The sequence below is a fragment of the Pyricularia oryzae genome, chromosome 1, assembly GCF_000002495.2.
Source record: "Pyricularia oryzae 70-15 chromosome 1, whole genome shotgun sequence".
NCBI classification, from domain to species: domain Eukaryota; kingdom Fungi; phylum Ascomycota; class Sordariomycetes; order Magnaporthales; family Pyriculariaceae; genus Pyricularia; species Pyricularia oryzae.
This window is the reverse complement of record NC_017844.1, coordinates 5079013-5105483: the sequence shown is the minus strand read 5'-3', so window position 1 is coordinate 5105483 and position 26471 is coordinate 5079013. Positions and strand designations below refer to the sequence as shown.

Genomic DNA, 26471 nt, shown 5'->3' with positions numbered 1-26471 from the left:
TTTGGCTAGTCTTTTGTATAAATTATTAAGCCTTTATTGCGACGGAGCGAACAACAAGAGGTCTGGCGTCAACAACCGGTTATTTTGCTCCGAAAACTTACATCTAGCGCCTGATGTTCCATAGTACTTTTGGAGCGGGGGTCGCTGATCCTACGGGGAGGCGCCCGCCACCAAAGACCCTGTCGTTCGCAAGTCAAAGGCGACAAATCAAGAGACGAGAAAGAAGACGTAGGAGATGCATGTGGCACAGTAAGCACGGAAATAAAGTAATATAAGAACGCTTTCATTTGAAGCCAAGTAAAAATAAGGCCATCCGTCATCCAAAGATGATGAGACGGAGAATAGAAGATGAGTAACGCAAAAAAAAAAGCTAATTTGAACCGTCCCAATCCCGAGAAAACCAAACGCCCAAGCAACGCCGCGCTATGCTATATGCAAGATCCCGTTTTTATCTTTGCGCCGAGAACCATGTGGTATATCCGAGTAAACGCCCTTTTCCCAAATGCAATAGGTAAAGAAAAGAGAAAAGAAAGAAAAAAAACCCCAAGCGCCAGTAAAATGCAAAGAGGCTACCAAATACAATAATAACATGTAAACAAAATAAAAAGTAAAAAAGTCGCAAAGACAAAGGAAATAAAGAAAATCTTTGTGGTACCCACTTCAAAATAAATCACTCGACTTGGTGCTTGCTCCTCCAGCTGTCGTTGCGGAGGCGCCACTCGCACGTGTCCTGGTACTTTCTGATGTGGGGCTTGTTGTTGCGGCCCTTGAACATGCAGGTGACGCGGCCGTCGAGGCAGCCCGTCGTGCCGTCGAGCTTGTCGCAGTCGTCGACGGCCGATTGCTTGTAGACCCAGTCCGACTTCTTGGTCTTGCCGTCGTGGAACTTGCGACCGCCGCCGAGCTTCTTCTTCATCTTGTTCTTGAGCTTCTTGCCGCCCTGGCGAGACTTGCTGCCGATGCTGCCGCCCTTCTTGCCGCCACTGCCGCCGCCGGTCAGCTCCTTCTTGAGCAGCTTGGCCAGCATCTTGGCCATGGCGCGCCGGGACATGCCCTCGAAAAGCTCCACGTGGTGCTCGTCGGCGTCGGCGCTGTCGCAGGAGCCGCCCAGGCGAGGCTCCGACAGCTCGCTGCCGTTGGAGATGCGGCAGATCTTCTTGCCCTTCTTGCAAGTCTCGAAGCCCTGCTGAGCCTTGCACTCGGAACGGGTGATCCAGAGGGGCTTGCGTCCGCCCTTCTTCTTCACGTCCTTGGGCTTCTCAATCTCGGTGCTGATGATCACGATGGGCGCGTTCTCACCGTCCTTTCCGGGCTTTCCGGGGAGGCCCATGGGTCCGGGCATGCCATCCTTGCCCTTGGGTCCAGGTCGGCCGGGCTCGCCCTTGGGTCCCTGCTTGCCAGGGTCGCCCTTGGGGATGGCAATCTTGACCGTCTTGTCGTCATCCAGGTCGGCGGCTGCGGGCTTGTCCACCATGTCGGCGGGCATGCGGCCAGCAGGGGGAGGCAGGTTAAAGGGGACATCATCACCAGGCATGTCATCAAATCCAGGCAGAGGTGCGTCTTCGAGCATGCTGGACTTGGGTAGGCCTGGCAAATCTGCCGCGAGGTCAAGCATATCGAGGTCGATTGGCGGCATCGACAAAGGAACGGGCTTGGCCATGTCATCTCCAAGCTCGGGTGTCAAGGGCCCCGTGGGAGGACCGGCGAGGGTGGGCTTGATCCCGCGGCGAGTGACGATAGCAGGACCGGTGGGGGTGGGAGTGGGGGTAGGAGCCGAGGCAGAGGTGGTGGAGGTCGCAGTAGAGTTTGTGGCGTTGTTCTCGGGCTTCTTGGGCTCTTCCTTCTTGGGCTCCTCCTTTTTGGCGTCCTTCTTGGTGTCTGCCTCGGTGCACTTGCCCTCATCACCCTTGATCCACTTCTCCTCGATGGGCTTGCCGCCAAAGTAGGCAATCCTGCAGCGCCAGGTGAGAGCGTCGCCCTTCTTGGTGCAGGTCATGGCGCCCTTGATGTCCTGGCACTCCTTCTTGGTCATTTCGGCAGTGGCGGCGACGGTCTGGTTCTTGGGGTTCACACCCGGCACGTTGGCGGCCTTCTTCTTTGCCTCGGCCTCCATGCTGTCGATGTCCTTCTTCGCATCCTCATATGTACACTTGCGCTCGCTGGTCTTGATGTTGCGAACCTCGCCGTCGGTGCCGTTGACCTTGGTCGGAGGAATGTTGCACTTGTTCCTCTCGTACTTGAGCGTCCAGCGGAAGACTTGGTTCTCGGGCAGGCAGGGTGCTGTTCCGTTGCGGTCCTTGCACTCCTTGAGCGTGATGTCCGGCTTGACGCCATTGACGAGCATGTCCTTCATCTCACACTTGCCCTCGTCGCCCTTGATCATCTTGTCCTCGGCCTTGGCCCCATCCTTGCCCGGCACACTGCACTTCCAGCGGTGGGTGGCTGGCGGCGGCGCCTCCTTGGATCCTGGTGGTGCAGTCTTCTTGTCCATGATGCAAGTCTGCTTGCCCTTGGCAGCTTCGCACTCGGCCTTGGTGATCTCTGGTAGCGGCTTCTTCTCGGGAATGCAAGTTTCTTGCTCCTTGATGATCAACCTAAAAGTGGTCGCGTTTTTGGCGGCCTCCTGTCCCTTGTCTACCACGCAAACCAGACCGTGGGTGGACTTGGGGGCAATTGGGGGGCTCCAAAAAGGTATGGAAATTCCCATCGGAAAGCGGTTAAACATGCTGATCGGTTCGGGCGCCTTCTCTTGGCAAACAAGTTTACCCTTGTCCTTGGTGCATGTGTCCTTGGTTATGACATCCTTGTCGTTAGTACATTTGCCGTCGTCACCCTCGACCCATTTCTTTTCCTCCTTCTTGGAGTTCTTGTCAGTATAAGTGCAGCGCAGCCTTTCTTCTTTGGGCTGCAAACTTTGCGGTTTGCTGATCAAAGAAAATGTCGGCGTGGTTAGAAGTCCGGTTTTCCTCTCCTCGCACTTGAGTTGTCCTTGAGAATCTTTGCAAACGCTGAGCTTGACGAGGTCTTCGGGCTTGAGTTCGAATGCATCCGATGCGAGCCTCAATCTGCGCTCGAGTGTTGGGGCAGGTTCGGCGTCGAAAGCTGTGGGGTGAGCATAAGCCAGGGCCGGGAGGCCAATGGCTAGTATCGTTATGGGAAGCATTGTAGCTTCAATGAGGTTCTGCTTGTGAGGTTTCTACTCTTCTAGGGGTGTCTAAGAGGGTGAAAAGAAAATAGCTGCGGACTTTCCTCTGTCAGTGAATCTGTCAGTCGGGTGTCGACGTCGATGTTTGTCTTTTGTTAGTGTTCCTTGGCGCTGAGTCGTTGGCGCACGAGGAATATGGAAAGGCGCGTAGGCAGTCGGAAGCCTTCCAGAACCTGATAGTGGATAGTGATGGTCCGGTTTGTCGGAATAAGCATGACTTTTCGTCTTGAAAATGATGGGAGGAGAAGTGTTGCCAGTGGATATATACAGACGCAAATGCATGATGAGGTGCAGGGTGCTTGTTCGTTGTGCCTGAATTGTGGAGTCCTCCATCGACGGATATTTTGGGTACGCGCCTTGGGAGCTTGAGCCGTCTTACCCCAGCGACAGTAATTTCCGACATTGCCAAGAGAGACTTGAACAAGGGTGTTTGCGTGCAGCAAACGCTGACAATCTGGGGTTTGTAGCTTTTGCAGCTTGCAGAAGCAACATCAGATCGCGTGCGTGGGGGGACAATGAAAGACAGGGGGTTCCACCCCTTGGTGTGGTTGCTGACGGGAAGATTGAGGCTATGCGGGATGAGAATTACTGTTGTGGTGTCAGGCCTTGGCTCTTTTGGACTGTGCTGCGGTCCGTGTGAGGGTCTGCACAGCAATTTGTAGTAAAGTGGTAGCAGGCGCCTCTCTTTAAACGAGCTGCCTCGCCCGTTCTCCCGCAAGACGGCGCTTCTCAGGGGCAATCCGTCCGGCTTGTCATCCCCTTGCGGCACATTGGCGTAATCGCACTTACGAGAGGTTCGGCCGTGGCTTGGTGAGGCGGCTAGGTGCCGGCACCCGACCTGGCGCGTCATGTTTTCGTTCAAGTCATTGTGGTCAATACATTTCTTGCGCTTCAAAATCGAGACTTCTCGTCGCTGAAGATGGTTTAATCGAGAGGACGATTTTTGGCTGCGAATTCTTGTTCACAATTCGACTTGGATTGCAAGTCGAGAGGATCCAAGATTCCAGGCAGCGGCTACTCGTTGCGACCGATAATCTTGCCTGCGGGTCTGGGCTGTGTTTTGGCTGCGCCTTTGCTGACGGTTAACTTGGCACCAAGCTAGTGCACGTGATTGAATCCTTCGGTTCTAGACTCTAGACGCACGTGACGTGCTCACGTCTGCAAGGTATGGTTCCGGCTAATTGCTCCGCAAAATCGCATCAATGTTGGTGGGAATCGTTGGCTCTTGTAATTCGCCAGGATGTTCTTATGTACCTATTTAGAGTTCCGCGACCGACAAAAGAACCAAAGCCTTTCTGTTACATCTGGTGTCTATTACCAAGCGTCACAAATGTGCCAGCGATGGGCAACTAATGAGCGACTTTACAAGAGAGCATGTCTTTTTAAGGTGAATCTGTTGCTCAAAAGTTGCCAATCTCCCCGTCTTTAGATACCATTGTCTTTATGGTCGGGTCTCGATTTCAGGGGATCAGGTGGCGCATCCCGCTTCTGCACAGAGACGCGGGCTCTAGTTGCCTCTCTCGCAGTGAGCTTATCAGCCTGGATGGGCTGTATGTTTTTACAAAGTCGTCAGCAATTTGTCAACTCTCGAATCTATGATTCCTCCACGCAAGTCAAGGGCTCGTTGCCGCCAAGTGGTGGCTCGCTTGGGAAAAGAAGAGATTAATTGACAATACTGACCACATCGCGACGAGCTACCGTCAGTGGGGTACCGGCGCTGGCCTCATGGGCCAGGGCAGGGAGTGCGGTCGCCAGGACTGCAGCAATAAGTGAAAGCTTCATTTTGGGGTAGTGAAGAAAAAATAGTCGTAGGAAGTTGGGAAAAGAAAGTAATGGAATAGCTGCAGCTCACAAAATTATGTCGATGTTCAGAATGGACTACAAGTTGCACGCATTCCTGTCATGGGAAAGAGGCAAGCTATATAGGTGTGGTTCCAAGACCTCATCCGGGGTGTTTCTCAGCAGCAAACTCTAATGGTTTCATGACAACCAAAACGGCTAACTCTCGTCTGGGATTCGTTTTGAGAGCTCTGAAATAACGAATTTTTGACACGCGTCGATTGCCTGGTACATTTCAAAAAGAAAGGGGAAAAAGTAAATAGATTAAAAAGATGTCTAACTGCAAATTGCCATTGCCGCAGCTGACAAGTACAACTTTTTTTGGCTAGAAAAGAAAGCCAGAACATTCTAACAAATGAGCAAAAACAGCTACCGAGCGTTCCGGGGTCCCCTACTTGAGTCAAGATGCAAGGAAAAGAAGATCCATTCCGGCCGTTAAATCGATCCGAGGCTTCCATTAGAGTTTCAACCCCCAAAGAGATGCAAAACAGAACCGGAGCTGCGATTGCCAATTTGCGATAACCACCGCCGTAGCGGGGCATATTGCAGGCACGTAGTCATTTAAAAATGCCTGACAACAAATGTTAACGCATCCTTAAACCTTTTGACTCTTAAGCGTTGTATTCATCAATTCGATTACTGACTTTACTTGTGGCTGGGTCAAAATTTGACTCCTGATTTTTCCAGCAGTTCCTTGGCCTCGGCCACTGTCTGGGCATTCATCGGTTGTCGGTTGACCTGGAGAGCTCTGTCGAAGCTGCGGCCGATCCGTCGTCGTTCGGAAGGCTCATACCTTGCGGAAGAAACACGGGTGCGCCCCTTTTCGAGACTCTGCTCCCGAGAACAGGCGTATCCACGGTGTAGCATCAGTGCCAGAATTTGAATCAAGTCGACGTACCTTCGGCTCTCCGTATCGGATTTAAACTCTTGCTAGAGCTAGCGGTACGGAGATGGACAGGGCCTAATCAGTTCTCAGTGCTTACAGTACCCCCCTGCGTTGGGGAGGTGGACCGGGCGCTCCTTGTACCTTACCAGCCACATGGCTTTTCGGCCAACCAAATTGGCGGAAAATCACGACCGTTCTAGTCTGAGGACTTTTCGTCAACATCGGCCGTTTACGAGCGAATATGTAATAACCAACATTTTGGATTTTCAGGTATTACGTTTTTTTCGGTTTAATAACGCGTTATTTGTGGTGCGTGGGCGCGTCACAATATATGGGGTATGTTTAATCTATTAGAATTTGCTAACAGAATACGTGTTCATTTTAGGGCCCTGTCCATTTGTGGGTCACCCGGTTCTAGTGTGTTTACGCAGATAGATCTGCTTCCAAGCTGGTGTTGCAGCAAAGCCCTCACGTGGCTCTGAGCTGCCAGCTCTCATCCCTGGTGAAACATCCTCCAGCGACGTCGTTGATTGAGAAGACAGCTTCACGTTAAGCCCTGAGCTGGCACTGCTCTGGCTACGCCCAGTTCTCCATTCGCGCCAGTTGACCGTCGTGTCGCGTTTGGAGCCAAACCGATTGGCAAATTGGCAATGATAATTTACGCCGGACAGGGTCGTTGATGTATTAATACTCGAGACATCGATAAGAACCCGGGGGCGAATGCTGATCTGACAAAGTTTTGCTAGTTCAGTCTCAACCGGTGGAAAGCTTCGAAACCACCTAGAAGTTACTGTGACGCTGCGCAGATATTCGTCCTGGTCAGATCCTGAAGCGTAAAAGTTGTAGACATTCTCTGGAAGTTTCGGTTTCACAACCTTTCCAACCTCGGGTATAGTCAGATGATCTTTAAGAGACAATGAACCGGGAGACTCTGTTGTTCCATGTGTTCTGCATTTCTATTACGGCCTTGAGCGGTATCACACTTCATTCTCTGCGACCTGGTTGACCAATTTTAAAATTGTGTAACCCAGGTAATGTATTAATTACTTGGGAATCGTAGTTTCCTCATGACAGCCTTTCCTAACCAATATCTCTTTCGAATGATAGTGCGGGTAACAGTCTTCGTCAAAGTAAACAGAGGCCCCATGAATACCCAATGTATGGTCGCTCCAGGTTTTGTCTCTTATTGAACGAAGCCAGGAATTACCATTGCTTGTCCAAACCGTGTAGTAACAATCCTTTTTAACATCATCGGCGTAAATTGTGGGGAGAAGAGCCACTGTGACGGTAAAAAGGGCGAATTGGTTTCGTATTTGCATGATGTAAGTTATTCTTTTGGAAACAGTTTGTAAAAAAGGTTGTATATTTTGTCAAAGTGGCGTTGTTGGGGAAGAACAAACAAACAAAAGAGAATATTCAACAATGAGAATGGTACAAGAATACATATCCGTACAGGGGAATCGCAGTAATAAATGTTTCAGAGGAAAGAATAAATTTATCAATTTATTATCTAATATATAGACCTTTCATATTTTTTTGCTTAACAATTTAAATTATTAGTTACAACTAGCAGGGTTTTTACTTATATATTTATATTTAGATACGTGCAAACTATAACACACGCTTTGGATTTAATGAATACACAAATATTTTTAATTATAGTCTGCTTAGCTTGAAATCAAAAAACCAAGCGAAGGGATAATGATTCATACTCCTTACATACGTAGAATTTTGTACCACGGTATCAGGCGAAAGAAAACCCCTGTTATAGTAGTTATGCGTGGGCCTTTATTAACTTACGAGGACCATCCAATACCCAAATTACTATTTTGTTCAAGACTATTGTGAGGATCAGGCCCCCAGACCTACCCTCAGAATCACGACTCGGCTCTACCAGCCACGCTGAGCCAGGGATCGGACAAGGGTCCACTTACTCCGGATTTAAGCGCGTCTCTTGAGCGCGTCGTTGATTGTAATTTCTCTCTTCTCTTCAGTTTAGAATTTTCGTCGATAGCGCCTAATACACTGAGGTTCTCCAATGTATGCCTGGCCGTGACAACTATTAGCAAAATCGGCAAAGCCCATGAAACCCACACAAGCGGAAATTGTACAGGGGTATTAATCTCTATAATTTGCCGGACTTGTAAAATCGACCACTGAAACATATACCTGTTCAAGATATATACGTATGCAAAATATATTAATTATAGTTGAACTTTTATGCGTTGGTCTTTTAGTATTTGTTACGGAAGTTGATATCACATTTTTCTTGTTTTTGCTGCCGACATGGCAAGCAAAGATATTCTTTGCTGCGACCTGCTTACTGTAATGTGGTACACGCATGCAATTCCGGGTCCAGACTGCATATCAGAGTTGGGAAACGAGGAGTCACATGACCCACACCAACTGAGCTCACGAGCGTGGTTCGCGTGGAAGAGATTTTGTCCTGCATCTTACGCTCATGTAGCTACGCAAGTCATACCCCTGTCTGCACGAAGGCCAACTATTTCCTTTGTCGTGCTACCAAGCTCCAATGGAGCCCGGAATAGGAGTCTCACTCCAGGCACAAGTCCTCACATCCGTATTTAACAGATATTGTCATAGCAAAATGGCTAGATTGACGAGCACACACTTCCGGCTAATATTAGATCGGGTGACTCAAAAATGGACAGGGCTCTGAAGTGGTCATCTGCCTTTTGGTTTTTTAACCCTTGATAATAATCCAACCAGTCATCCCATGCTAGTTGAACTGGGACATGTAGAAAACGAAACAGCCGTTTTCAAGAGGAGACTTTCAATTAACAAATATAATCAAATTCAAATTTCTCAGTAAACTTATTTTACACACTTTATCTGATTTATATCTGATATAAAATGTTACGCGTGGGAAGTTATTTGATATTAACAATAGCGTAATAGTTACGCCAACATATAAACGTTTTTAAAATATTATACCTTTGCGAATAAATTGGCGAAAGCATAACGTAGTACTAAGCAGTACGTTCTATAATATATAATACGCTAATGTAATGTGGACTTGAATAATACCTTTGAGATAACGGCCGGCTATTATTAGGCTAACGAAAAGCGGTGGTAATATTCCAAATATAAATCCAGTTTAGCGTGGGATACATTTGGATGGAATTCACCTGGGGAAACCTTTCAAAACCTTTTTATATAATGTTATTACTGGTGGGTGTTACGATCAAGGTATCGGGTAACCTGTTCTTATGGTAAAATACAGTGGGTTGAAGCAACTGAGCGTCTGGCTGGGTAACTGGGGTTCTCAATAACTGGGGGTGAAATTATAATCGTTCTCAAATAAATATTGAGGTTAACTAAAGTTTGATTGCTGCTAAACAATCCTAGAATCGAATTTATTTATATGGTAATAAGCGTGCCTTATATAGACTATGTTCCAAAAGTAATCCTCCTTAATCTGTTACAAATCACAGAAATCATTTCGCCTGATCTGTTGTAATCTTTTAAAAATCACTGAAATCATTTTCTTGGCGGTCACGTGGCGTCACGTGACTTCTTCCTTAGGTAATCGATGTCCTGTCGGTCGGTAATTTCTTTGGGCGAGTGTCGCTAGGAGGGGTGTGACCCCGCCTGGCCTCCCTGGTACCGGCCCAACTGTCTGGTCGTAACAGTGGGGTATGAAATGAATAGTAAGTAGTAAATGCCCGTTAACCGGAGATCAATGCTCGTAAGTCTAGCCCTGTCAAAACCTGGATTATAAGACATTATTAATAGCTATAGGCTATAAATCCATTTCGAAGATTATAATTATATAAAATATCGAGTCATATGCCTGTCAGAAAGGATTATAGCGGAAAAGAAAAGAAACAATAGCTACAGGCCTAGGTGGCAGACAGTATAAATTTGAAGTGCGAAAAAGGAAATGTAATAAGTTAGCTCTTTGTTATTCAGCTCTTAATAGACTACCAAGCCGAGAAGATATCAAACGCAATGCATTAGAAATATTCCAATTCCTTACTGTAGATAGTTCATTTGCAATCTGGCTGCTCTTTCTCTCGTTTGGTTGAAGGTGGAATATATATGGTATTGTGAATTATAGGGGAGCCTTTCACGATGTGTAAGGTAGCTTTTGCTTCGAGAAGATGGTTGTGTTTCCTTCCTTTCTCACAATCCACAGGGCGCCATATCTTTCGTCTTTTCTTTTCTTCCATTCCCTTTGTTCTTGCGTCTATTGATTTTACCTGGAGTTATCTTTGCATCCCACATTGTATAATTTCTATTGGAAACGATCCTTGGAGGATTTCTGTAATGATTGATTTGCACTTTTGCCATCTGGCATACGGGCTCGTCTATGTAGCTTCCATAGGTTCATGTTGGATGTGAAACCATACATCCGAGAATAAAGAACACGGTTGGCACTATATCAATAGACCAACTGAAAAAGCGACGATCCAAGCCTCCATTACTAGACCAATAAAATAACAGCAAAAAATAGCCCCTCCATCGCTTGCTCGAACAATGCTCCTAAAACCATCACTGAAAACAAAAAGTCTAATCAAACACATCCGTAGCGAATCGCTCATTCCGATGCTTGTCGAACCACGCCATGCCCTCCTCCACCGAAATGGGAGTTCCCATCCTCTCCCCCTCGCTCTGCATGATCCTCACCAGCACCTCCTTGACACCGCCGGCCATCCTCCCAGCGCCACAAATATACACCCTCGCATCGCGGCGCCACAGCTCCCCGACCGCCTCCCTCTCCCGCCACAGCCTGTCCTGGACATACCTGCAGCCGCCCGACGCGTCGGCCCGCCGGCTAAAGGCGCGGTAGACGACCACGGCGCCGGCGGCCTCCCAGGCGTCCAGCTCGTCGCGGTACAGGTCGTCCTGGTCCGGGTCGCGGCAGCCGTAGAAGAGCAGGGCCGGTGCTGCGGGGGGTGTCTGTGCGCTGGTGCGCAGCAGGGCGGCGCGCTCTTGGATGAAGGCGCGGAAGGGCGCCAGGCCCGTGCCCGCGGCGATGCAGATCATGGGCGTGCGGATCGGGTCGGGCGGGAGGCGGAAGCCGCCGGCGGCGGGCCGCACCGACGCCTGCAGCTTGTCGCCGGGCATCAGGGAGGAGAGGTACGACGAGGCGACGCCGACGTGGCGCCCCATGCCTGAGTGGGCGGGCGCGTTGAGGACCGAGTAGGTCAGCGTGAGCTTGCCCTTGTCGACCAGCGGGGAGGAGGATATTGAGCTGTGGTGGGGTTTGGGGTTAGTTAAGTTGAGGGCTGAAGCCAAACAAGGGAAGGATGCAAGCAAAGGCAAAACTCACTATTGACGCACGCGCATAGGCGGAAGCATAAATAGAAAGGTCTCAAATGGGACCAGCAGACTTGGGAACCTTTCTAGAATCCCAATCACAGAAAGGGACTTTGCCCGGACCTCGTCATCAAAACTGTCCTTGCTCAGTTTCAGTATCTCATACTTTGTGTCGTCGTCGTTGGCAAACTGGCCGAGGTCGGTAATATTCTGCCAAACAACTGTTAGCCCACCTGGCACCCCTTTTTTCACAACAACACCCAAAAAAGACTCACCCTCCTCGTAGCCGTCTGTCCAATCTCGACATACGAGCTCAGCACCTCGGAAACCGGCAAACTGACCCCGGTCGGCAGCGTCGTGGCCCGCGCCGCCCCGACGGTCATGTACGTGTCCCAGGCCAGGTTGAAGCGGCGCATGATGCGCGCCACGCTCTCGCGGGGATTGTGCGGCAGGACGGCCAGGTAGTCGCCGGCGGCGTACGAGCAGCCCGTGGGGAGCCGGATCTCGAGGTGGCGCTTTTCCCTGGCGCCGGCTTCGCCCCCGGGCTTGGACAGGCTGCGGGCGTCGACGACGAGCGACTCGCGCACGTCCTGCCGCAGGTCCGAGGCCCGGGGCGTCGAAAAGGTCACCTCTACGCTGGGCGCGGCCTCCGCCGCCTCGGATCCGCCGAACTGGTCCCGCATGGCCGGCCACAGCGTCTGGTCCTCCCACGTCTCAAAGTCGGAGAACATGTCGCGGTCCTTGGCGTTTGTGGTGCCGATGGGGAGGATGCGGGTCGCGCCCAGCTTGTGGAGGGTTGTGTCGATCTGCCCTGGGACTTTTTGGTAGGTGTCGGCCCAGTCGCTGTGGCCTGTGTTTTTGTAGAGTTTGGTTAGCTTGGCTACTCTGGTCTTGAGGAATGGATGCGAGAATTTAGAAAAGTAGGACCAGAAGATGGCAAGACTTACCACAACCCCAGACGGCATACTTGACACCCTTCAGCTTCCCCTCCTCCAGATTCTGGATCCAATTGACAAAATGGCAAGCATTCTGCGTGGGCTGGCCCTCATACGACGCCGTTATGATGACGACCGGGATCCCCGTCGGCATCGCCTCCTTTGCAGCATCCAGCGTGTCCACCGACGCCGTATAGCCATGCGAGCCCGCATCCGCCGCCAGCCGCTGCGCCATGAACTCGCACGTCCCCGAGTTGGAACCGTAGTAGATTGCCATCCTGCCGGCGCCCTTGGAGCCGTCCACAGGACCCCCCGGTGCCGCCGCCTCCGCGGGCGCCTCGGCGTGCACGCCATTCGTATAGCCACCGGCCAGCCGGGCCTCGAGCTGGGCGGGGGTGAGCCCCTCGCGGGAGATGGCGCGGAGGTACAGGTCCTTGGGGCGGATGGTGAGGGACTGGGCGAGGCGCAGGGCGTAGGCCGGGTTGTACATGACAAAGTTGTAGTTTTGCAGCAGCACGGCCAGGCACAGCACCATCTCCTGCCACGCAAACGGCCGCCCGATGCACCCGCGCACCCCCGTCCCGAACGGCGCCCAGCAGTGCGGGTGCTTCTTTTGCATGCGGTCAAAGCTGTCGTCCAGCATGCGCTCCGGCTTGAACTCGTCCGCGTCCGGGCCCCATATCACGGGGTCGCTTTGGGATTTGGTCAGGAAGCAGACGATCTGCGTCTTGTCCTTGAGCAGGTACTTGCCCCCTAACACCTGGTCGCCGATCGCCTCCCTCCCAAAGGCTGTGATGGGCGCGTTGAGTCGGAGGGTTTCCCGGATGAGCTGGGGGTTTAGTTTTAGCGTTAAGACGAGTTGAAACGAAAGCATCTCGATTCCAAGGATCCCCAGTGGTAGGAAACTTACTGCAGATATGTATTTGAGCTTTGGCACGTGTTCCAGTTTGACCGCACCTTTGCCGACAACATCGTCGACCTCCTTTTGGGCCTTTCGTGACACTTCGGGGAATTTGGCCAAGTTGTACAACGCAAAAGACAGGGTTGCGGCCGTGGTTTCGTGGCCCGCCACCAGAAACGTGATGAGGTTGTCGATAATGCTCTCGTCGGTCATCTTCTTGCCCGTTTTTGGATCAACGCCATCCAGCATGGCAGTAAGCAAGTCCCTCCTCTTCTCCGGGCCTTTTTGCGTCTTTCTCGCATCGAGCACCTCGCGGGCCGTGGTGCGCAGCAGCTTGATGTTCTCCCTGAATTTCTTATTGTGCGAGTGGTAAAACACAGACGGCATGAAGCGATTCGCCCGCCGGCCGGCCTCGTCCAGGACTTCGTTCATGGCCTTGATGAACGGGTGCAGGTCCTGGCGGTAGTAGGAATTGAAGCGGAAGCCCATGGAGCAGAGGGCCACCGTGTCGAGGGCGAGGCGCGTCGTGTCGCCGCTCACGTCCAGCGGCTCGTGGGGTCCCTGCCGCGCCCATTTCAGTGCTAGTTGGCTGGCAACCTCGTGCATCTCGTCAAACATGTTCCTGATTGACAGGGGTCCGAATGCTGTCATGAGGACCCGGTGTGCGATACCCCAGTTCTCTTCGTCTTCTCCAGAGGACTGGATTGCAGTGTTAGCAAAAGGAATCCGATTTGCTGAGTGGGTGAAGGGCTTATGGCAATATCGCACTCACTGTGAATAATCCATCGTGAACTGCATTCCTTAGTTCCTGCAATTATGAGAGTCATGTTAGGGAAGAGCTAGACAAGGAATCGAAATTGCAAACAAATGCCCTCACCTCCAAATCTCCCTTGATGGACTTTTTAAATCGAGAATCATCGCAGACTTCATGGACAAGATCCCAGTCAGACACGGTGACAAATTCCAGGCCAGGCAGGTCAAGCTTGAAGATGGACCCATATTTGTTGGCCAAGTTGACCATCGAGTCGAGCGGAAACTTGACATCGAGGTCGGGCAGGTTGCCCACGAATGGGGCCCTGGATGGCTGTGGTATAGGTACGAGCTTGACGTCTTCATCGTCGTCTTGTTCGGGGACGGCTTTCGGCGGGTTCTTTGCGGTACCCATCTTGAGCTTCTCGCGGATTGATCCTCTGCGATTGTTGGCTCTTGGGTTGTGATTATGAGACATGATGGGAAGGGATTGATACAAATAAAAGAATCCAAGATTCCTTCTAGGATCTGTATTCCAGAACAAACTTTTTGTCAGATGGCAATATCAAGAGCTCATTCATGGGATGATAAACATGGGGGGTTCCGCGGGTCGGTAAGATGCGCCGAAAACCAAGTTATACGCTTGGGAGAAGGATCATCCCGGCACCCGCGGTGTGCAGCCCGCGGGACCCGCGGCGATCCGGCAGTTTGGATACGAGTTGCAGGGGATAGCGTACCAGGTTCACGTCACTGCTGGGGTTTTGAGAAACAATGCACAAAAAAAGAACATGGGCAAACCGAATGAATCATTTTCCCGGTAATATTGTCCGACAGGGGGTCAACAGCGTCGAAACCCCCAAGTACAATCTGGTCGGAACCTCTGTACATAGTAAAAGCAGAGGTCCACAAAATAGGAACAACTGCAAAAAAATGACATCCGACGGTTTACGCCCGCCAAGAATCAACAAACCAGGGATTCCCTTCGCCAACGCCCCATGCAAATCAATGCACGTCGCGCCAAGCTCCCGTCGCATCGAGATTCGATTATGCAAAAGTCGCAGAAACCAAGAAACCACCCGGTTGCACATGCTCACGAATTGCCATAGTGACCTGAAGACGCCTTTTTTGTATTCTAGACTATACGATACGAATCCAACTCGAGCGCCCAAGCCCTCCGCTCCTTGTCCAGCTCCCTCCTGACGTAGAAGATCGTAACCCCCGCCCAGGGCGCCGCCCACACCCACGGCAGGGCCCAGCCGATCGCGTAGGCGTAGTCGTCGAGGCCGTCGTCGAGGCCGAGCACCAGGGCCAGCGTCGCGACGGCGCAGCACTCGGCGCCCAGGGCCCAAAAGACGCCCAGCCGCTGCAGCATGGCGCGGAACACGGCGCTGTCGCTGTACCGCCGGTTCAGGCTCTCGCGGAAGGCCGTGTTGCCGGCCCCGTCGACCGCGCAGATGTCTTCGATCAGCGGGTAGATGCCGGGCCGCAGCTGGGCGCCCCTGCGGGTGGAGGAGATGCGCAGCGGCGCCGGGATGCTGAAGTAGCGGAGGATGTCGAGGGCGAGGCTGACGGTGCCGAAGATGAGGAGGACGGTCGAGACGGGCATTGCCATTAGGCGTCTGTTGGGTATTTCTGGGATGAAGGCGCTGGGTGGAATCGATGTTAGCAAGTCTTTGTATGGTGGGTTTCTTGTCGAAAGGGGCTGTCCGTCTTGTCGGCGAGGTCAACACTCACACCGAAACTTCAATAATGATCAAGACCCAACAGACGATAAACCACCACTCGAACCAGTCAAAGTGCCACCACGCCGCCCCAAAAACCTATCAACACGCACGATATTAGCCCCAGTTCTGCGTCCCATATCATCCAGAAAGCGTCCGTCTCTCCAAAACTGACCCGGCACCGACTCCCCTTCCTCCCCAGCCTCCACGCCCGCTGCAGCAGCTCCCAGATGCTCGCGCCGCCGATGATGGCCGTGACGATGGTCATGACCACGCTCGCGCTCAGCGGCTGGTCCTTGGGGCTGCCCGGCCCGAACCCGTACCACAGGCCAAAGTATAGCCCCACGGGGAGCACGAGGCTGTCGAAAAAGGTAAACACCACAAACATGGCGATGCCGGTCCGCTTGCCGTGGAGAGTAAAGTTGAGCGGCGGCGGGCCGCCGGCAGCGTGCTGTTGCGGATGCTGCCGGCCTCGCCGCTGCCCTTGCTCCTCGGGGATTGCTTCTGGCGACGGGTAGCCTGCCACTGCCATTTCTGTTATAACTACCGGGGGTTTGTCCTGCTGGTCCGCGGCGGCGGGCTTGGTTGTGGAGGTGGGAATTTCTGTCAGTGCAGATGCTGTTTGCGGCTGCATTGTTGGGCCATGGACGCTAAAGGCGCTTTCGTCTGGCGCCTCGGTCAGGCGTATGCAGGTCGAGCAAGCTCGTAGGCCGTGATGATGTGTTATTGATATTTTCCGGTAGCCTGCTTCTCCCGAGTGGTGGCCAAGTTTGGTCATGTTGATGGTTTGTGGTTTGTTTACAAAGACAATAGTGTATGATGGGGCATCACTGAAGAGACGGTAAAAGTCAACTGTTGATAGTATTCGTCATCATTTTGATGACTTGGCGGGGCTTCAAGGTTATTTTGCTGCTTCTTTCAACATTGACCGAATATGTGGCAGCTGCATCGGCAAATGTGTTTATTTCTGCAGCAAAACTCATCCCATGGTGCTGAGACCACAGTGGGCCTTTTTCGCTATCAACTATCTCTCTATCTGGGTACATACGCGGGCGGGCGTATAAACCCGTTGACGCAAGACTTGAAACGGTCTCCATGCCCACACTCAAGCCACCGCGCTGCAAACCTTTGTTCGTCCCATATCTAGCAGGCTGATGGTTGACACCAGGTACACGAAAGCTTAATCCGACGGGGGTGATGCCGAGTCTTTTGGTCCCCGCCCTGCCAATCCGCGGCTAGCGAGTCAGGATTAGCCATCTCCTTGATCCTTAACCTTTTTGAATCAGCTATCCAGCGTCAGCCATCCTAGCCGTTTCCCGTGCCTCGTCACCGCCCGTGGGGGACCCGACGGGTCCCGCTATACGCCCAGCTATACGCCCGCGCGTATAGCACCGCCCCCCGATCTGACGAAATCACCGGCCACGTCGGGTCCCCACGGACAGATGGTAGCGAGAAATCTTTGTTTGGGGCGGCCCGTGTAAGGCAAGGGAACTATCTTTAGGTGGTGCGAGAATGCATTGGAGCCGCAATTGAAGCACAGCTTGCGTGCACTTTGCTTTATGCTCGTGGCATGGATGTTAAGGCTATGCACTCGGTTACCATTTCGAGTGTTCAAGAGCCCCCGAGAGGAAGAAATCGTTTCATAATACAGTTTCTCCACTGGGCCGCCCTCTTATCGTCAATTTAGTTGCCGGCTTTACATACCACCGTCAGACTAGTTCACCAGCGCCATGGCTCTCCCAAGAACACACAAAAATGCAAGGGTGCATCGAGTTTTCAGCCTCGTCAGGGATGTATATTGGAATCAACGGCTGGGTTAAAGTGCGACATGGAATGCCCCACCAAGGATGCTGCGTTTGTCGAACATGGGTTAAATTTACGTTCTATCAATAGCTCTGCCCAAACTCCCCATGACGCCCAATCCAGCGGCAGCAGTAGATCTTCCTCAGGCGCTGACTGTGTAGTACGGAACAATTGGCTGACTCGACTCAATTGCCAGTGTATACTGCTGGAATGCTTCATTGCAGGCTCGCGATGATAAAGCTCAAACTGTCCATGGAAAGCGTTACAAAGGACACCTCCACGTCAAGCAAAAGGTGAGGTGCAGCACATTCAGCATTAATGATAAATACAAGAGTATACCCAGCTGCTCAATTGATAGCTGGCTGTTATCCATGAACTTCATCTTATCCAGAGACTGGAATGTGTATGCTGGATGGTTTTCACCCGCGTGAGTCGAGGCCATAACGCGAGCTGATCAAATTTTATGGCAATGCAAATTATTGCTAGGCAGCTCTCTCACGTTCTTCACGTAGTCGTGACTAGCTTAGCTAGTTTGCCCAGAAGATGCAGATTCGGCAATTTTAACGAGGTAGATCAATTGAAGCGGCTGATTGAGGTGGCACTACCACAAAGCCTTCGCTCTTTTCAAGTACAGCCGACTGTTTGGATAGCTACTATGTAGGACTGAAACTGAGGATGGACCAGTCTACTGGCTGAAGCATTGGATGTGAAAGTTCCGTTTGAGGGACTGCAGCTCCTGGAGCTCACGAGAGTAGTAGTAGTAGTAGTAGTAGTAGTAGTAGTATTATTTAACGCCGGGCTCGGCCCGGCTCATTAGCCGGCCGTTAGCAACCTCCCGAGGGGTATCTCGGCGCGCTTTCTATTTTCTCTATTTACACAGCGGAAAACAAGGGCATAGAAGCGAATCGAGCCTGACCGGGTTCGTGCCCGGTCCTGCTTACAGGTTTGTTCACTGACGCGACCCCGTGCCTTCAGGCGCACGGAGGATTCGTCTGACGGCAGTTGACGGCTCTTCATCGAGAGGGGCCTGTGTCCAAACAGCGGAGCTGTCGGTCGTTTGTAGCCATGGAGACGAAGTTCCCAACAAGTGTGGGCTCGACGGCACAGGCGGGTGGTTGTTGTCGATAGCCAGCCGGGTTATCCTTGCCACGGGTAAGCGGGGAGGAGGTGGAGGGAGCAGGATTCGAACCTACGTTACTCAAGTAACAGCCATGGCGCTTAACCACTGCGCCATTCCCCCCAGCTCACGAGAGTAGTATGCCCTATTTCGCTAAAACAGTTGAGAATCATGGTTTTTCGTTGGCTATGTCCAAACTGCGTCCCGTGTTAACGTTTTCTTTAAGTTGCGTATGTCAACTCCTGGCGATTCTCTGGATACCCAGGGCCCGGAACATGGCTACTGTCAATGTTTGCAGCCTTGTGGCGTATTTGATCAGCGACGGCGGCCATGCCTTTTTGACCCAGAAGGCCACGCGTGAGCACCTTGCGCTTTAATGCCTTCAGGAACCAAAAAAGCGTAATATAGCGACCAGGGACTTTTCTCTCTCTGCACAGGCTAGCTGTGTTGTGGAGCCCCAGTTTACTTTACAATCAAGCCTCGCTGGCCCGAATCTGGCTAACATAAGTTTATCAAACCTTCTGTATGGAATATCTGTCGGGCGAGTTATACAGCTGGACACCCCAAAACAACCACATCCTTTGGAAAGGATTCCAACCCAGTTGAACACCGGAATAATCCCCCAATTCATCCTCTCAAAATCTACGCACCAATATGTTACAGGTTTCTACGCGATGCCTCAACCTTGAGCTTCAGGTAAAGAGGTTGAACATATAAGTTTCATGTCACTGTTATCTCTCCCTATTTCTTGTACGAGAGATGCTTCTTTTACACTGAAAGGCTGAAAAAGATTCGCATTAGCGAGTACAAGTATGGCGGCTTATCATGTTTTCGAAGTGCTTCGTTTCGATACCCAGCCTAAAATCTCCTTCAGGAACATAGGATCCTAATTCAAACGAATCAGTCTTCATCATTCAAATTCATCAATGTGACAAAACATGCAACCTATCATAGCGGATCGGAACATTTCCGGAAGCCGAAAGATGCAGGGTTATCTAGGCGGCCTTGGAACTAGGATTCCATTCGCAGGCCTCCTGGGCTGTCGGTGTTGTCGTCCCCGTTGCAGATTGTAGCCCACCTCTGCAAATCCTTGTTTTGCTGCACGGAATGCGCTTCCGATACTTTCTGTCTTACGACTCGTCCGCTCATGTTCTAGTTGATATTGTCCCGGACTGGGGACAATTTGAGGAATCTAGAAGGTTGTAATTATTGGGCGCATCAGTTAACGCGCTTTGCTAGGGACGCGATGTAACCACAATGGAACGCAGGAGGGCGTGTCGCGTTGTGACGGGCACTAACAGCTAGGGGCTGAGAAGAGACCCTCGGTCCAATTTCCTGTTTTGCTCTATTACTGTGTAACTCATGTGCATTTACCTCACCTGTCGGGTGTTGAAATTCCCCTCCGCCCTGGTCCAAGCCCTGAGAGCCTGGCCAACAAAATATTCGCTACACAAGTTTTGTTGGCCAGGCCTTGTTCGCCAAGTGGTTCGCAACCATAAATATTGTTCATGCGTATGCAGGTCGCGCCCGACTTGTATGCGACCAGCACACGTGAGGTTGTATTTGCATGTTCGTCACACCGGCCTTGCGGCGAGAACACCTCCGCATTGCCACAACGAAGTCCGTTTATCCTTTAGGACTGCCGGCAAGGGGTAGGAGGTTACCCGAGGCCCATACAGCTCGCGAAAGGAAGCACAAGGGAGGACTGGCAAACCAAAAAAAGGCTGTTCCAGGCAAAAATAGAACTAAATGGCTATTTTAAAGGGGTCCTGGGGAATCTAAGCCGACGGTCCCGACAATGTCGAACATCAAGGCTTCTTTCCCTGGACACTTGCTCACTCTATATCCAGCCCGTCGCACCCTTTACCATGATCCTACTTCAAGGCAACCCACTCTCCGTCGTAATACGCATACCACGATTTATTTTCTTCGTTCTATTCATTCTCCATTCCGCCAGTTCTCGCCGTCCCACCACAGGACCTGTCCATTGTCATCAAGCTCCCACTGTAGGCTCGGGTTGGACTGGGATCGAGAGCTCCCACCCTTGCCTTTGGTCTTTAGCTTGCCCTTATCTTTATCTTTCTCTTTTGCGACGGCCCAGTCGATGTTTCCGTTTTCGTGGAGGTGGCCGCTCGCAATCCTTTTCTCCTTCGCATTCGTTACAGAGAAACTGAGTACGTTCGAGTGATCAGGGTTGGTGTGAGACTGGTGCGCCTTGCTTCCGCTGGATAGGTTGTAAAATTAGAATACTAAATTTAAATATTTAAGTGAATTTAAGGAAAATGGAGAAGCAAAAGGAGCTTACTGGAATCTAACGGCATCTGCTTCTGGAAACTGTGGTGGAAAATCACTGGTAAGTAACATTCGTTGGCAGTCCCGTTAAGGTGTATCAAGTATGATATGCAAGCGCTTACAGTTTCCTTCGCTGCATGCGACATATTGTCGATTTCTAGGACAAAGGTAATCCAGTAATCAAGGCAGGAATACGCTGCGGCAGGAGAACATAAAATATAGTAGTGGACTGGAAACAAGGAGAGTACCAATCTCCTGCGTAGAAACCTGGGCGGAACTGACGGCACTCTTATACGTAGAGGATGCCGAAGAGTATGCTACCCTCAAAAGCGGCCATTTGATGATAGGCTTACCGCGCCGCCTATAACATGCATGGTGAAGGGCATGCACGGATCGGTTCCGAATTGGCGGCTGTGTGATGGCACAAGAATTTTGTGACTAGAACAGACCCCACAGGAAGTTACAAGTATACAAAGAGATTGATTCGGCACCTTCATCCTTAATCTTACACCTTTGCGCCTTGTAGCAATGACCACCGAAAGGGACAAGAAAGTTTACACTGTTGAACCGGGCACTACATGCACCACAGTTGGGGAAAACCAAGCAACGCCACGCTGAAAATGGTTTGCATGGTTGCATGGTAACACAACCACATAATTACGGGTCCATGGTGGGGAAAAATCGATCCTCTAAATCCCGTGACAACTTGCAAATCCCCCTCAAGGCTCTTCATCCAAATCAGCCCATTTCATCACTCCTACAACATGACCAAAGCCTTCCTCATCAAGATGCTACCAACGAGGCTTTCTAGGCCGGCTCGGCTTGTACAAAACCATTCCCTGATCTGTCGCTACTTGTCTGGTCGCCACGCCCCTCGCAGAAGTTTTTTACCTCTGTTGTCGTCTGCATGCTTCACCGCGACGATGGCATCATCGAGTAACGCGTCGGACCATGACGCTTTGACTACATCCCGCAACAAGCACCCCCTCAATCCTCAGAAATTCCCAATCAGTGGCTTTGAAGAACTGGATCCATCCGTCAACATGGAAGAGGAGAAATTGTCCTATTACGATCCCACTTTATTCTATCCAGTCCAGATCGGCGATGTGCTTTACAACCGATATCAAGCCATCGCAAAGTTTGGCTTCGGATCAACTTCAACTACGTGGCTATGCAAAGACCTGGTGTAAAATCTAATCCAACCCCACCCTATATACCCGTTATGTACGATTTGCTGACACCAAAAACTTTTTTTCACCTACCAGCGATCACCGCCACGTCGTGCTGAAGGTGTATATCCGGCAACACAGTATCGGGCATAACCTGGAACTCGAATGCTTTCGGCACATTCAGGGAATCGAACAAAAGACAGACCACCCTGGTCGTCGATGGATAAGATTCCCAGAGGACCATTTCACTATCCAAGGACAAGATGGCGCCCACGAAGTGTTTGTCCTTCGGCCTCTCGGTCTCAGTGTGAGAGCAATGCAAAGCTACATTCCTAGCGGCGTTTTCCCCGAATTGAACGCTGTACTTGTAACCAAGGCCGTCGTAGCAGCTCTCGAGTTCCTGCACCTCGACGCAAATCTAATCCACTGTGGTAAGTAATATCCCATCCTAGCCCAAATTGTCTCAAAGATCCCGATGTTATGCCGCAGCATACGATCTCCATTTTGAAGTCCTTGTAAGCATTAACAAAATTTGTCAAGATGTTCATTCGGGTAACCTTCTTTTGACGCTTTCCAACGAATCTGTCCTCGATCAGTTTGAAAAAAATGAGCTTGTAAAACCAACGCCGAGGAAACTTGCAAAAGACGGCCGCATCATACATGTTACGCAATATTTATTGGATGGGGATAATCCCCCGGTCCTGTGTGATTTTAGCGGCGCCCGAATATGTACAAATGACGACGAGTCACAGCGCGGGCTTCCCCACATGCCGGAGCATTATCGCCCACCCGAGGTGATTCTTGATATGCCGTGGAGTTACCCAGTGGACATGTGGTGTCTTGGGCTCACGGTAAGCTGTGGTTTTCCCTTTTCTTGCCCCCACCCCCCTCCATCAAATTTGCCGATACCTTATTTTAAAAACTTTCTAACGCCTACTGCTACCTCACATCAGATATGGCGGATGCTCAGTACCAAAAGCTTGTTCGGCCATTATAATGGCACAGATCTGGACGAAGCTCGCCATTTATCCTTAATGGTAGGCCTCCTTGGTCCGCCACCTTTGAGCTTTCTCAAAAAAAGCGAAAAGGCGCTCAAATACTGGGATTCGGACGGCAAATGGAAGGGTCCTATTCCCCTTCCCCCGCCCACCCACACTCTCGAGGCCCTTTGCCCCAAATCACTCCAAGGCAAGGCTAAGGTTATGTTCCTGGATTTCATGCGGAAGATTCTCCATTGGGACCCAGAGGAGCGTCTCTATCCTGGCTCTGCGTGGCATCACCCATGGGTACACAGGGAGGTGGAGAACGACGGCCTCGTATCGGTTGAATAGTGATTTGGCTTATAGGGGAATGTTTTCCACACTTTGACGACGCTTGGGCTGGTGAGAATTTGGCGCCGCATAACCCCTCATGAATGTATCCTTTTCAGTTTTCAACCGGGAACCAGCCTGTGGAGAGGGATAGCTGTGGACGTCCTGTAGGTGGTACCATAAGTCCTCTGTTGAGTCGTACTCTGTTGAGCAAAGAGGATCTGGACAATGGAGCTCCGTTTGGGAACCAGATTTGTTTATGTCAGAAAAGAAACATTTGTGAATGTGTTTCTTCCAGCTCGACTGCTTCATGAACCCGTAAAGCCGTCTTGCAGCAGGCAGTTGTTCGTTATGTAGGCATGTTATGCAGTTGCCAGCGTAGGCGATGGCTCGGCGGAACTTCACAAAGTCACATCGTGTAGGGATTTCACATTTCCTGATGTGTTCCTGACAGTGAATTTCCCATCGTTCAAATCCTCCGACTGCTTGATTGCATATGAAGCAAAATTCAACGAACTTGTGCTCTCCTTGTTGCTGTGCCTTGACGCATTTGAAAACATGATCCCATTTATTATCGGCATCGACCCTAACAAATAGATACGTAAGTAGCACTTTAATCGGATCGAATTTTACTTTTACGTACGAGTCGATTTCGACGTTGCATTCCTTCCTGGGGCATTTGCCATCAATTGGCCGCAGAGATGGCTGATACGCAACTTGACAGTCATTGAACGGAAGTCCTCGGCTTGATCGTTCCGCAGGGGCATCTTAAGAAAACTTCCTTGACCATCCAGATGCGTAATGGAGCTCAAATAGTCCCTGGTTAGTGTCGTTTGGTTTGTTAATCAAGACACGATATCCATCGTAAAGGTATTCATGCCCATCACTGCCAAAGCTGTCTTTCCATTTGGGCCTTGGTTGGGTAAATTTGTGGACCTAAAAATCCCATTTCGGGTCCTGTTGGACCAAAAGTGTTCTCTCGCGAAAAGTTGCATCACTAAAGTTCTGGCCCTTTTGGGTTAATTGACTGATCGTAACTGAACGAGACTGATCACAACTGAATCCAGCCTCATCGCAGCCTGAATGTGTGGGTCAATAGTAGTGTGGGCCCTTGGGGGCCAGAGAGGACAATTTTTGTGTAATTCAACAGTTGTTACCATGGCTGTTAGGGATTTTAGTTTGCTTGATTCTCGAGCAATAAAAGTTTTGTATGACAAAGTTTGCTTGGTCAATAACGGCGTTGGTCTCCGTGGAAACAGCGCAAAGCTACATCCGTTTCTGGGCCTCGTTGCACGCATCGACAAAGATTGCTTTGTACAACGAAAATTGTGGTACAAACAAGGTGTGTCGAATTAACAATCACAAGATCTCCCACAAGCATTGTTCACCGATGACAACTCTTGTCCCTTCCATCCCAATTTCACCAACTCTTTATCTCGAGGGCGAAATCACCAAGAAAGAAGACTGACTTCTGAGAGGGATTCAGGTCAATAAAATACTGCTCCCGCCATCCCAATGTCTATGTCAATCAACCCTACTCGATCAATCAATCGTCCACAAACGACAAGACTGTACACGCAACCATACCATCATATCTACCACCCGTCACGCAAGATCCCCCCTCGACAAAGCAACCCGCCAGCTTCCCCAACATGTGCAGAGTACGCAGAGAACACTTGGACTGCACCCACACCGTCGACAACCACGAGTACTGCGCCAACAGAAAAGTCAACCCCGAGACCGGCAAGTACTCTCCCTGCCGCACCATGAAGGACCGAGACGTCACCAACGTCTACAACGTCCCGGGACACTGCGGGGGATGCTGCTGGTACACGGCGGCGGTCCGCAAGGGCTGGCAGTGCCACATGTGCCACTTTGGCAACAACAACGGCGAGTGGTGCAAGAGCCCCGGCTGCACCCACCGTTGCTGCTACCAGTGCAAGCTGGGCGGTCTGCTGTGCTGCCTCTGCGGCGTCTACGTCGAGCGTGGCCTGGCGTGCCCTCGGTGCAGGCACCGGTCTTGCAGCAGGTGCACCACTACCATTTATTCGTGATTGGTCCTGGGGTGCAGGTTGAGACTGCTCTGCTTTGGGATTGGGTTGGGTTTCTTTTGTGGGAGTTGATGTTTGGAAATACGGGGTAAGGAGGAGGTTTCTCTTGCAAGATTAGAATACATCAATACTTGCCTTCTGTACTGCATTCTCCTTGGCTTTTTATTTTGCCGTTCCCAATCTTGACGTCAGTGAAGCCATGGTGCTGGTGCATCTGTTGCAGGCTACTGAGCTTATTGAACTGTTCTTGCTGGCACCCAGGCCGTTGTGATGATTGCAATAGATTGTGGATTGTAAGAGCCCATGAAGCCAACATCGAGCCCTCGGAAGCTTGCTTGTTTATCACAACGCAGTACGTAAACTGCCCACGTTTGCATCCAAACCACGTAGCCCACACCTACGATCAACATTCATTTACATCAAAATCTCTTCTTCAAGCGGTAAGGGTGCTAGAGCAATTCTCAACTTGATTCGAAGCCGGAGTGAGTTCCAATCCATTCTGACCTGGACTCGCTTGACTCCCGCTTAGTCTACTGTAGCGCAAAATGCTTCAAGTACAGCAGTTTGGAGTGCCACATTGTCGTGTATACGCCTGGGAGGGTGAAACGGGCCTCTTTGAGACTCGGGACCGCATACCAAAGCCAATGCCCCAGTGCTTTGCTGTCTAGACCTATGTCAACTCCGGAGATTTTGGCACGGCATATGACGCCAGAGTCCATCTAGCACCTCGAGGGGCACTGCCCCAACGCTTGAAAGGTACTGGCGCAAGCTGCGCCCCCAGTCGTGGTCTGCTGAGACTCAATCATATGCCAGGAGATGACAGACACGTCAGCGACGACGTCTTGGTTCCCAAAATATTCCCCCTAGGTTGATCAATGATGGACGAACAAGCCATTTGTCGAATTTCTGGCCTAGTCTTGATGGCCGTCACCTGCCGAGCCCCTGGGTTGCCTCAGTTTCACCTGGTGGTCTCGGGATGCGGCGCAGGAATACTTGCTCCACGTAGTTCCAGCGTGTAGTTGATGGTACGTGGAGGGCCCACAGAGCGGCCAGGACGCAAATGACCAGATTTTTGGCGGATTGGACTCTTGGGCATGTTGGTATCCAACACTTTTGTGTAAGTCTTGGTGTTCAATCAAGGGCGTGTACAATGGTACGTCAGCACCTAATCGTGCTGTTATGGCGCAGCATCCTTAGTCTTGAGTCTAG

General features: G+C 51.0%; 11 protein-coding genes and 1 pseudogene across 12 annotated transcripts; 2 read left to right on the top strand and 10 right to left on the bottom strand.

Annotated features, from left to right (window-relative positions):
* Positions 1 to 254: 254 nt before the first annotated feature.
* Positions 255 to 4171, bottom strand: MGG_05402 (uncharacterized protein). Its single transcript, XM_003710214.1, has one exon. It carries the CDS (start codon positions 3161 to 3163, stop codon positions 671 to 673), a length of 2493 nt encoding a protein of 830 aa, XP_003710262.1. The 5' UTR covers positions 3164 to 4171; the 3' UTR covers positions 255 to 670.
* Positions 4172 to 4630: 459 nt separating this feature from the next.
* MGG_16353 (uncharacterized protein) lies at positions 4631 to 4987 on the bottom strand (the record flags this gene model as incomplete). The annotated part of the gene is made up of 2 exons (XM_003710213.1): positions 4631 to 4753; positions 4886 to 4987. The coding sequence occupies 2 exons, from the start codon at positions 4985 to 4987 to the stop codon at positions 4631 to 4633; spliced, it is 225 nt and encodes a 74-aa protein (XP_003710261.1).
* Positions 4988 to 5704: 717 nt separating this feature from the next.
* MGG_16352 (uncharacterized protein) lies at positions 5705 to 6191 on the bottom strand (the record flags this gene model as incomplete). The annotated part of the gene is made up of 2 exons (XM_003710212.1): positions 6077 to 6191; positions 5705 to 5974 (listed from the first exon to the last, which is right to left on the bottom strand). Exons 1-2 carry the CDS (start codon positions 6083 to 6085, stop codon positions 5705 to 5707), a joined length of 279 nt encoding a protein of 92 aa, XP_003710260.1. The 5' UTR covers positions 6086 to 6191.
* A 149-nt stretch (positions 6192 to 6340) lies between these two features.
* On the bottom strand, positions 6341 to 6780 carry MGG_16351 (uncharacterized protein; the record flags this gene model as incomplete). Its single annotated transcript, XM_003710211.1, has 2 exons — positions 6341 to 6653; positions 6722 to 6780. Coding segments are annotated over 2 exons (372 nt in total), but the record flags the coding sequence as incomplete, so codon positions are not given.
* Positions 6781 to 10207: 3427 nt separating this feature from the next.
* On the bottom strand, positions 10208 to 14382 carry MGG_05401 (bifunctional P-450:NADPH-P450 reductase). The gene is made up of 7 exons (XM_003710210.1): positions 13927 to 14382; positions 13822 to 13857; positions 13059 to 13748; positions 12161 to 12977; positions 11489 to 12063; positions 11227 to 11423; positions 10208 to 11148 (listed from the first exon to the last, which is right to left on the bottom strand). The coding sequence occupies exons 1-7, from the start codon at positions 14275 to 14277 to the stop codon at positions 10464 to 10466; spliced, it is 3351 nt and encodes a 1116-aa protein (XP_003710258.1). The 5' UTR covers positions 14278 to 14382; the 3' UTR covers positions 10208 to 10463.
* A 549-nt stretch (positions 14383 to 14931) lies between these two features.
* Positions 14932 to 16052, bottom strand: MGG_05400 (uncharacterized protein; the record flags this gene model as incomplete). Its single annotated transcript, XM_003710209.1, has 2 exons — positions 14932 to 15418; positions 15634 to 16052. The coding sequence occupies 2 exons, from the start codon at positions 16050 to 16052 to the stop codon at positions 14932 to 14934; spliced, it is 906 nt and encodes a 301-aa protein (XP_003710257.1).
* Positions 16053 to 18272: 2220 nt separating this feature from the next.
* On the bottom strand, positions 18273 to 18613 carry MGG_16350 (uncharacterized protein; the record flags this gene model as incomplete). Its single annotated transcript, XM_003710208.1, has 2 exons — positions 18273 to 18512; positions 18572 to 18613. 2 exons carry the CDS (start codon positions 18611 to 18613, stop codon positions 18273 to 18275), a joined length of 282 nt encoding a protein of 93 aa, XP_003710256.1.
* On the bottom strand, positions 18492 to 18563 carry MGG_20082 (annotated as a pseudogene). The gene has a single exon. The product of its transcript is annotated as a tRNA-OTHER (tRNA).
* Positions 18614 to 20063: 1450 nt separating the features above from the next.
* Positions 20064 to 20970, bottom strand: MGG_05398 (uncharacterized protein). The gene is made up of 3 exons (XM_003710207.1): positions 20855 to 20970; positions 20746 to 20774; positions 20064 to 20664 (listed from the first exon to the last, which is right to left on the bottom strand). Exons 1-3 carry the CDS (start codon positions 20876 to 20878, stop codon positions 20379 to 20381), a joined length of 339 nt encoding a protein of 112 aa, XP_003710255.1. The 5' UTR covers positions 20879 to 20970; the 3' UTR covers positions 20064 to 20378.
* A 420-nt stretch (positions 20971 to 21390) lies between these two features.
* Positions 21391 to 23833, top strand: MGG_05397 (CMGC protein kinase). The gene is made up of 4 exons (XM_003710206.1): positions 21391 to 21918; positions 21998 to 22332; positions 22442 to 22752; positions 22855 to 23833. The coding sequence occupies exons 1-4, from the start codon at positions 21497 to 21499 to the stop codon at positions 23230 to 23232; spliced, it is 1446 nt and encodes a 481-aa protein (XP_003710254.1). The 5' UTR covers positions 21391 to 21496; the 3' UTR covers positions 23233 to 23833.
* A 964-nt stretch (positions 23834 to 24797) lies between these two features.
* On the top strand, positions 24798 to 25265 carry MGG_05396 (uncharacterized protein; the record flags this gene model as incomplete). Its single annotated transcript, XM_003710205.1, has 1 exon — positions 24798 to 25265. Exon 1 carries the CDS (start codon positions 24864 to 24866, stop codon positions 25263 to 25265), a length of 402 nt encoding a protein of 133 aa, XP_003710253.1. The 5' UTR covers positions 24798 to 24863.
* A 667-nt stretch (positions 25266 to 25932) lies between these two features.
* On the bottom strand, positions 25933 to 26358 carry MGG_13043 (uncharacterized protein; the record flags this gene model as incomplete). Its single annotated transcript, XM_003710204.1, has 2 exons — positions 25933 to 26053; positions 26225 to 26358. 2 exons carry the CDS (start codon positions 26356 to 26358, stop codon positions 25933 to 25935), a joined length of 255 nt encoding a protein of 84 aa, XP_003710252.1.
* Positions 26359 to 26471: the final 113 nt, after the last annotated feature.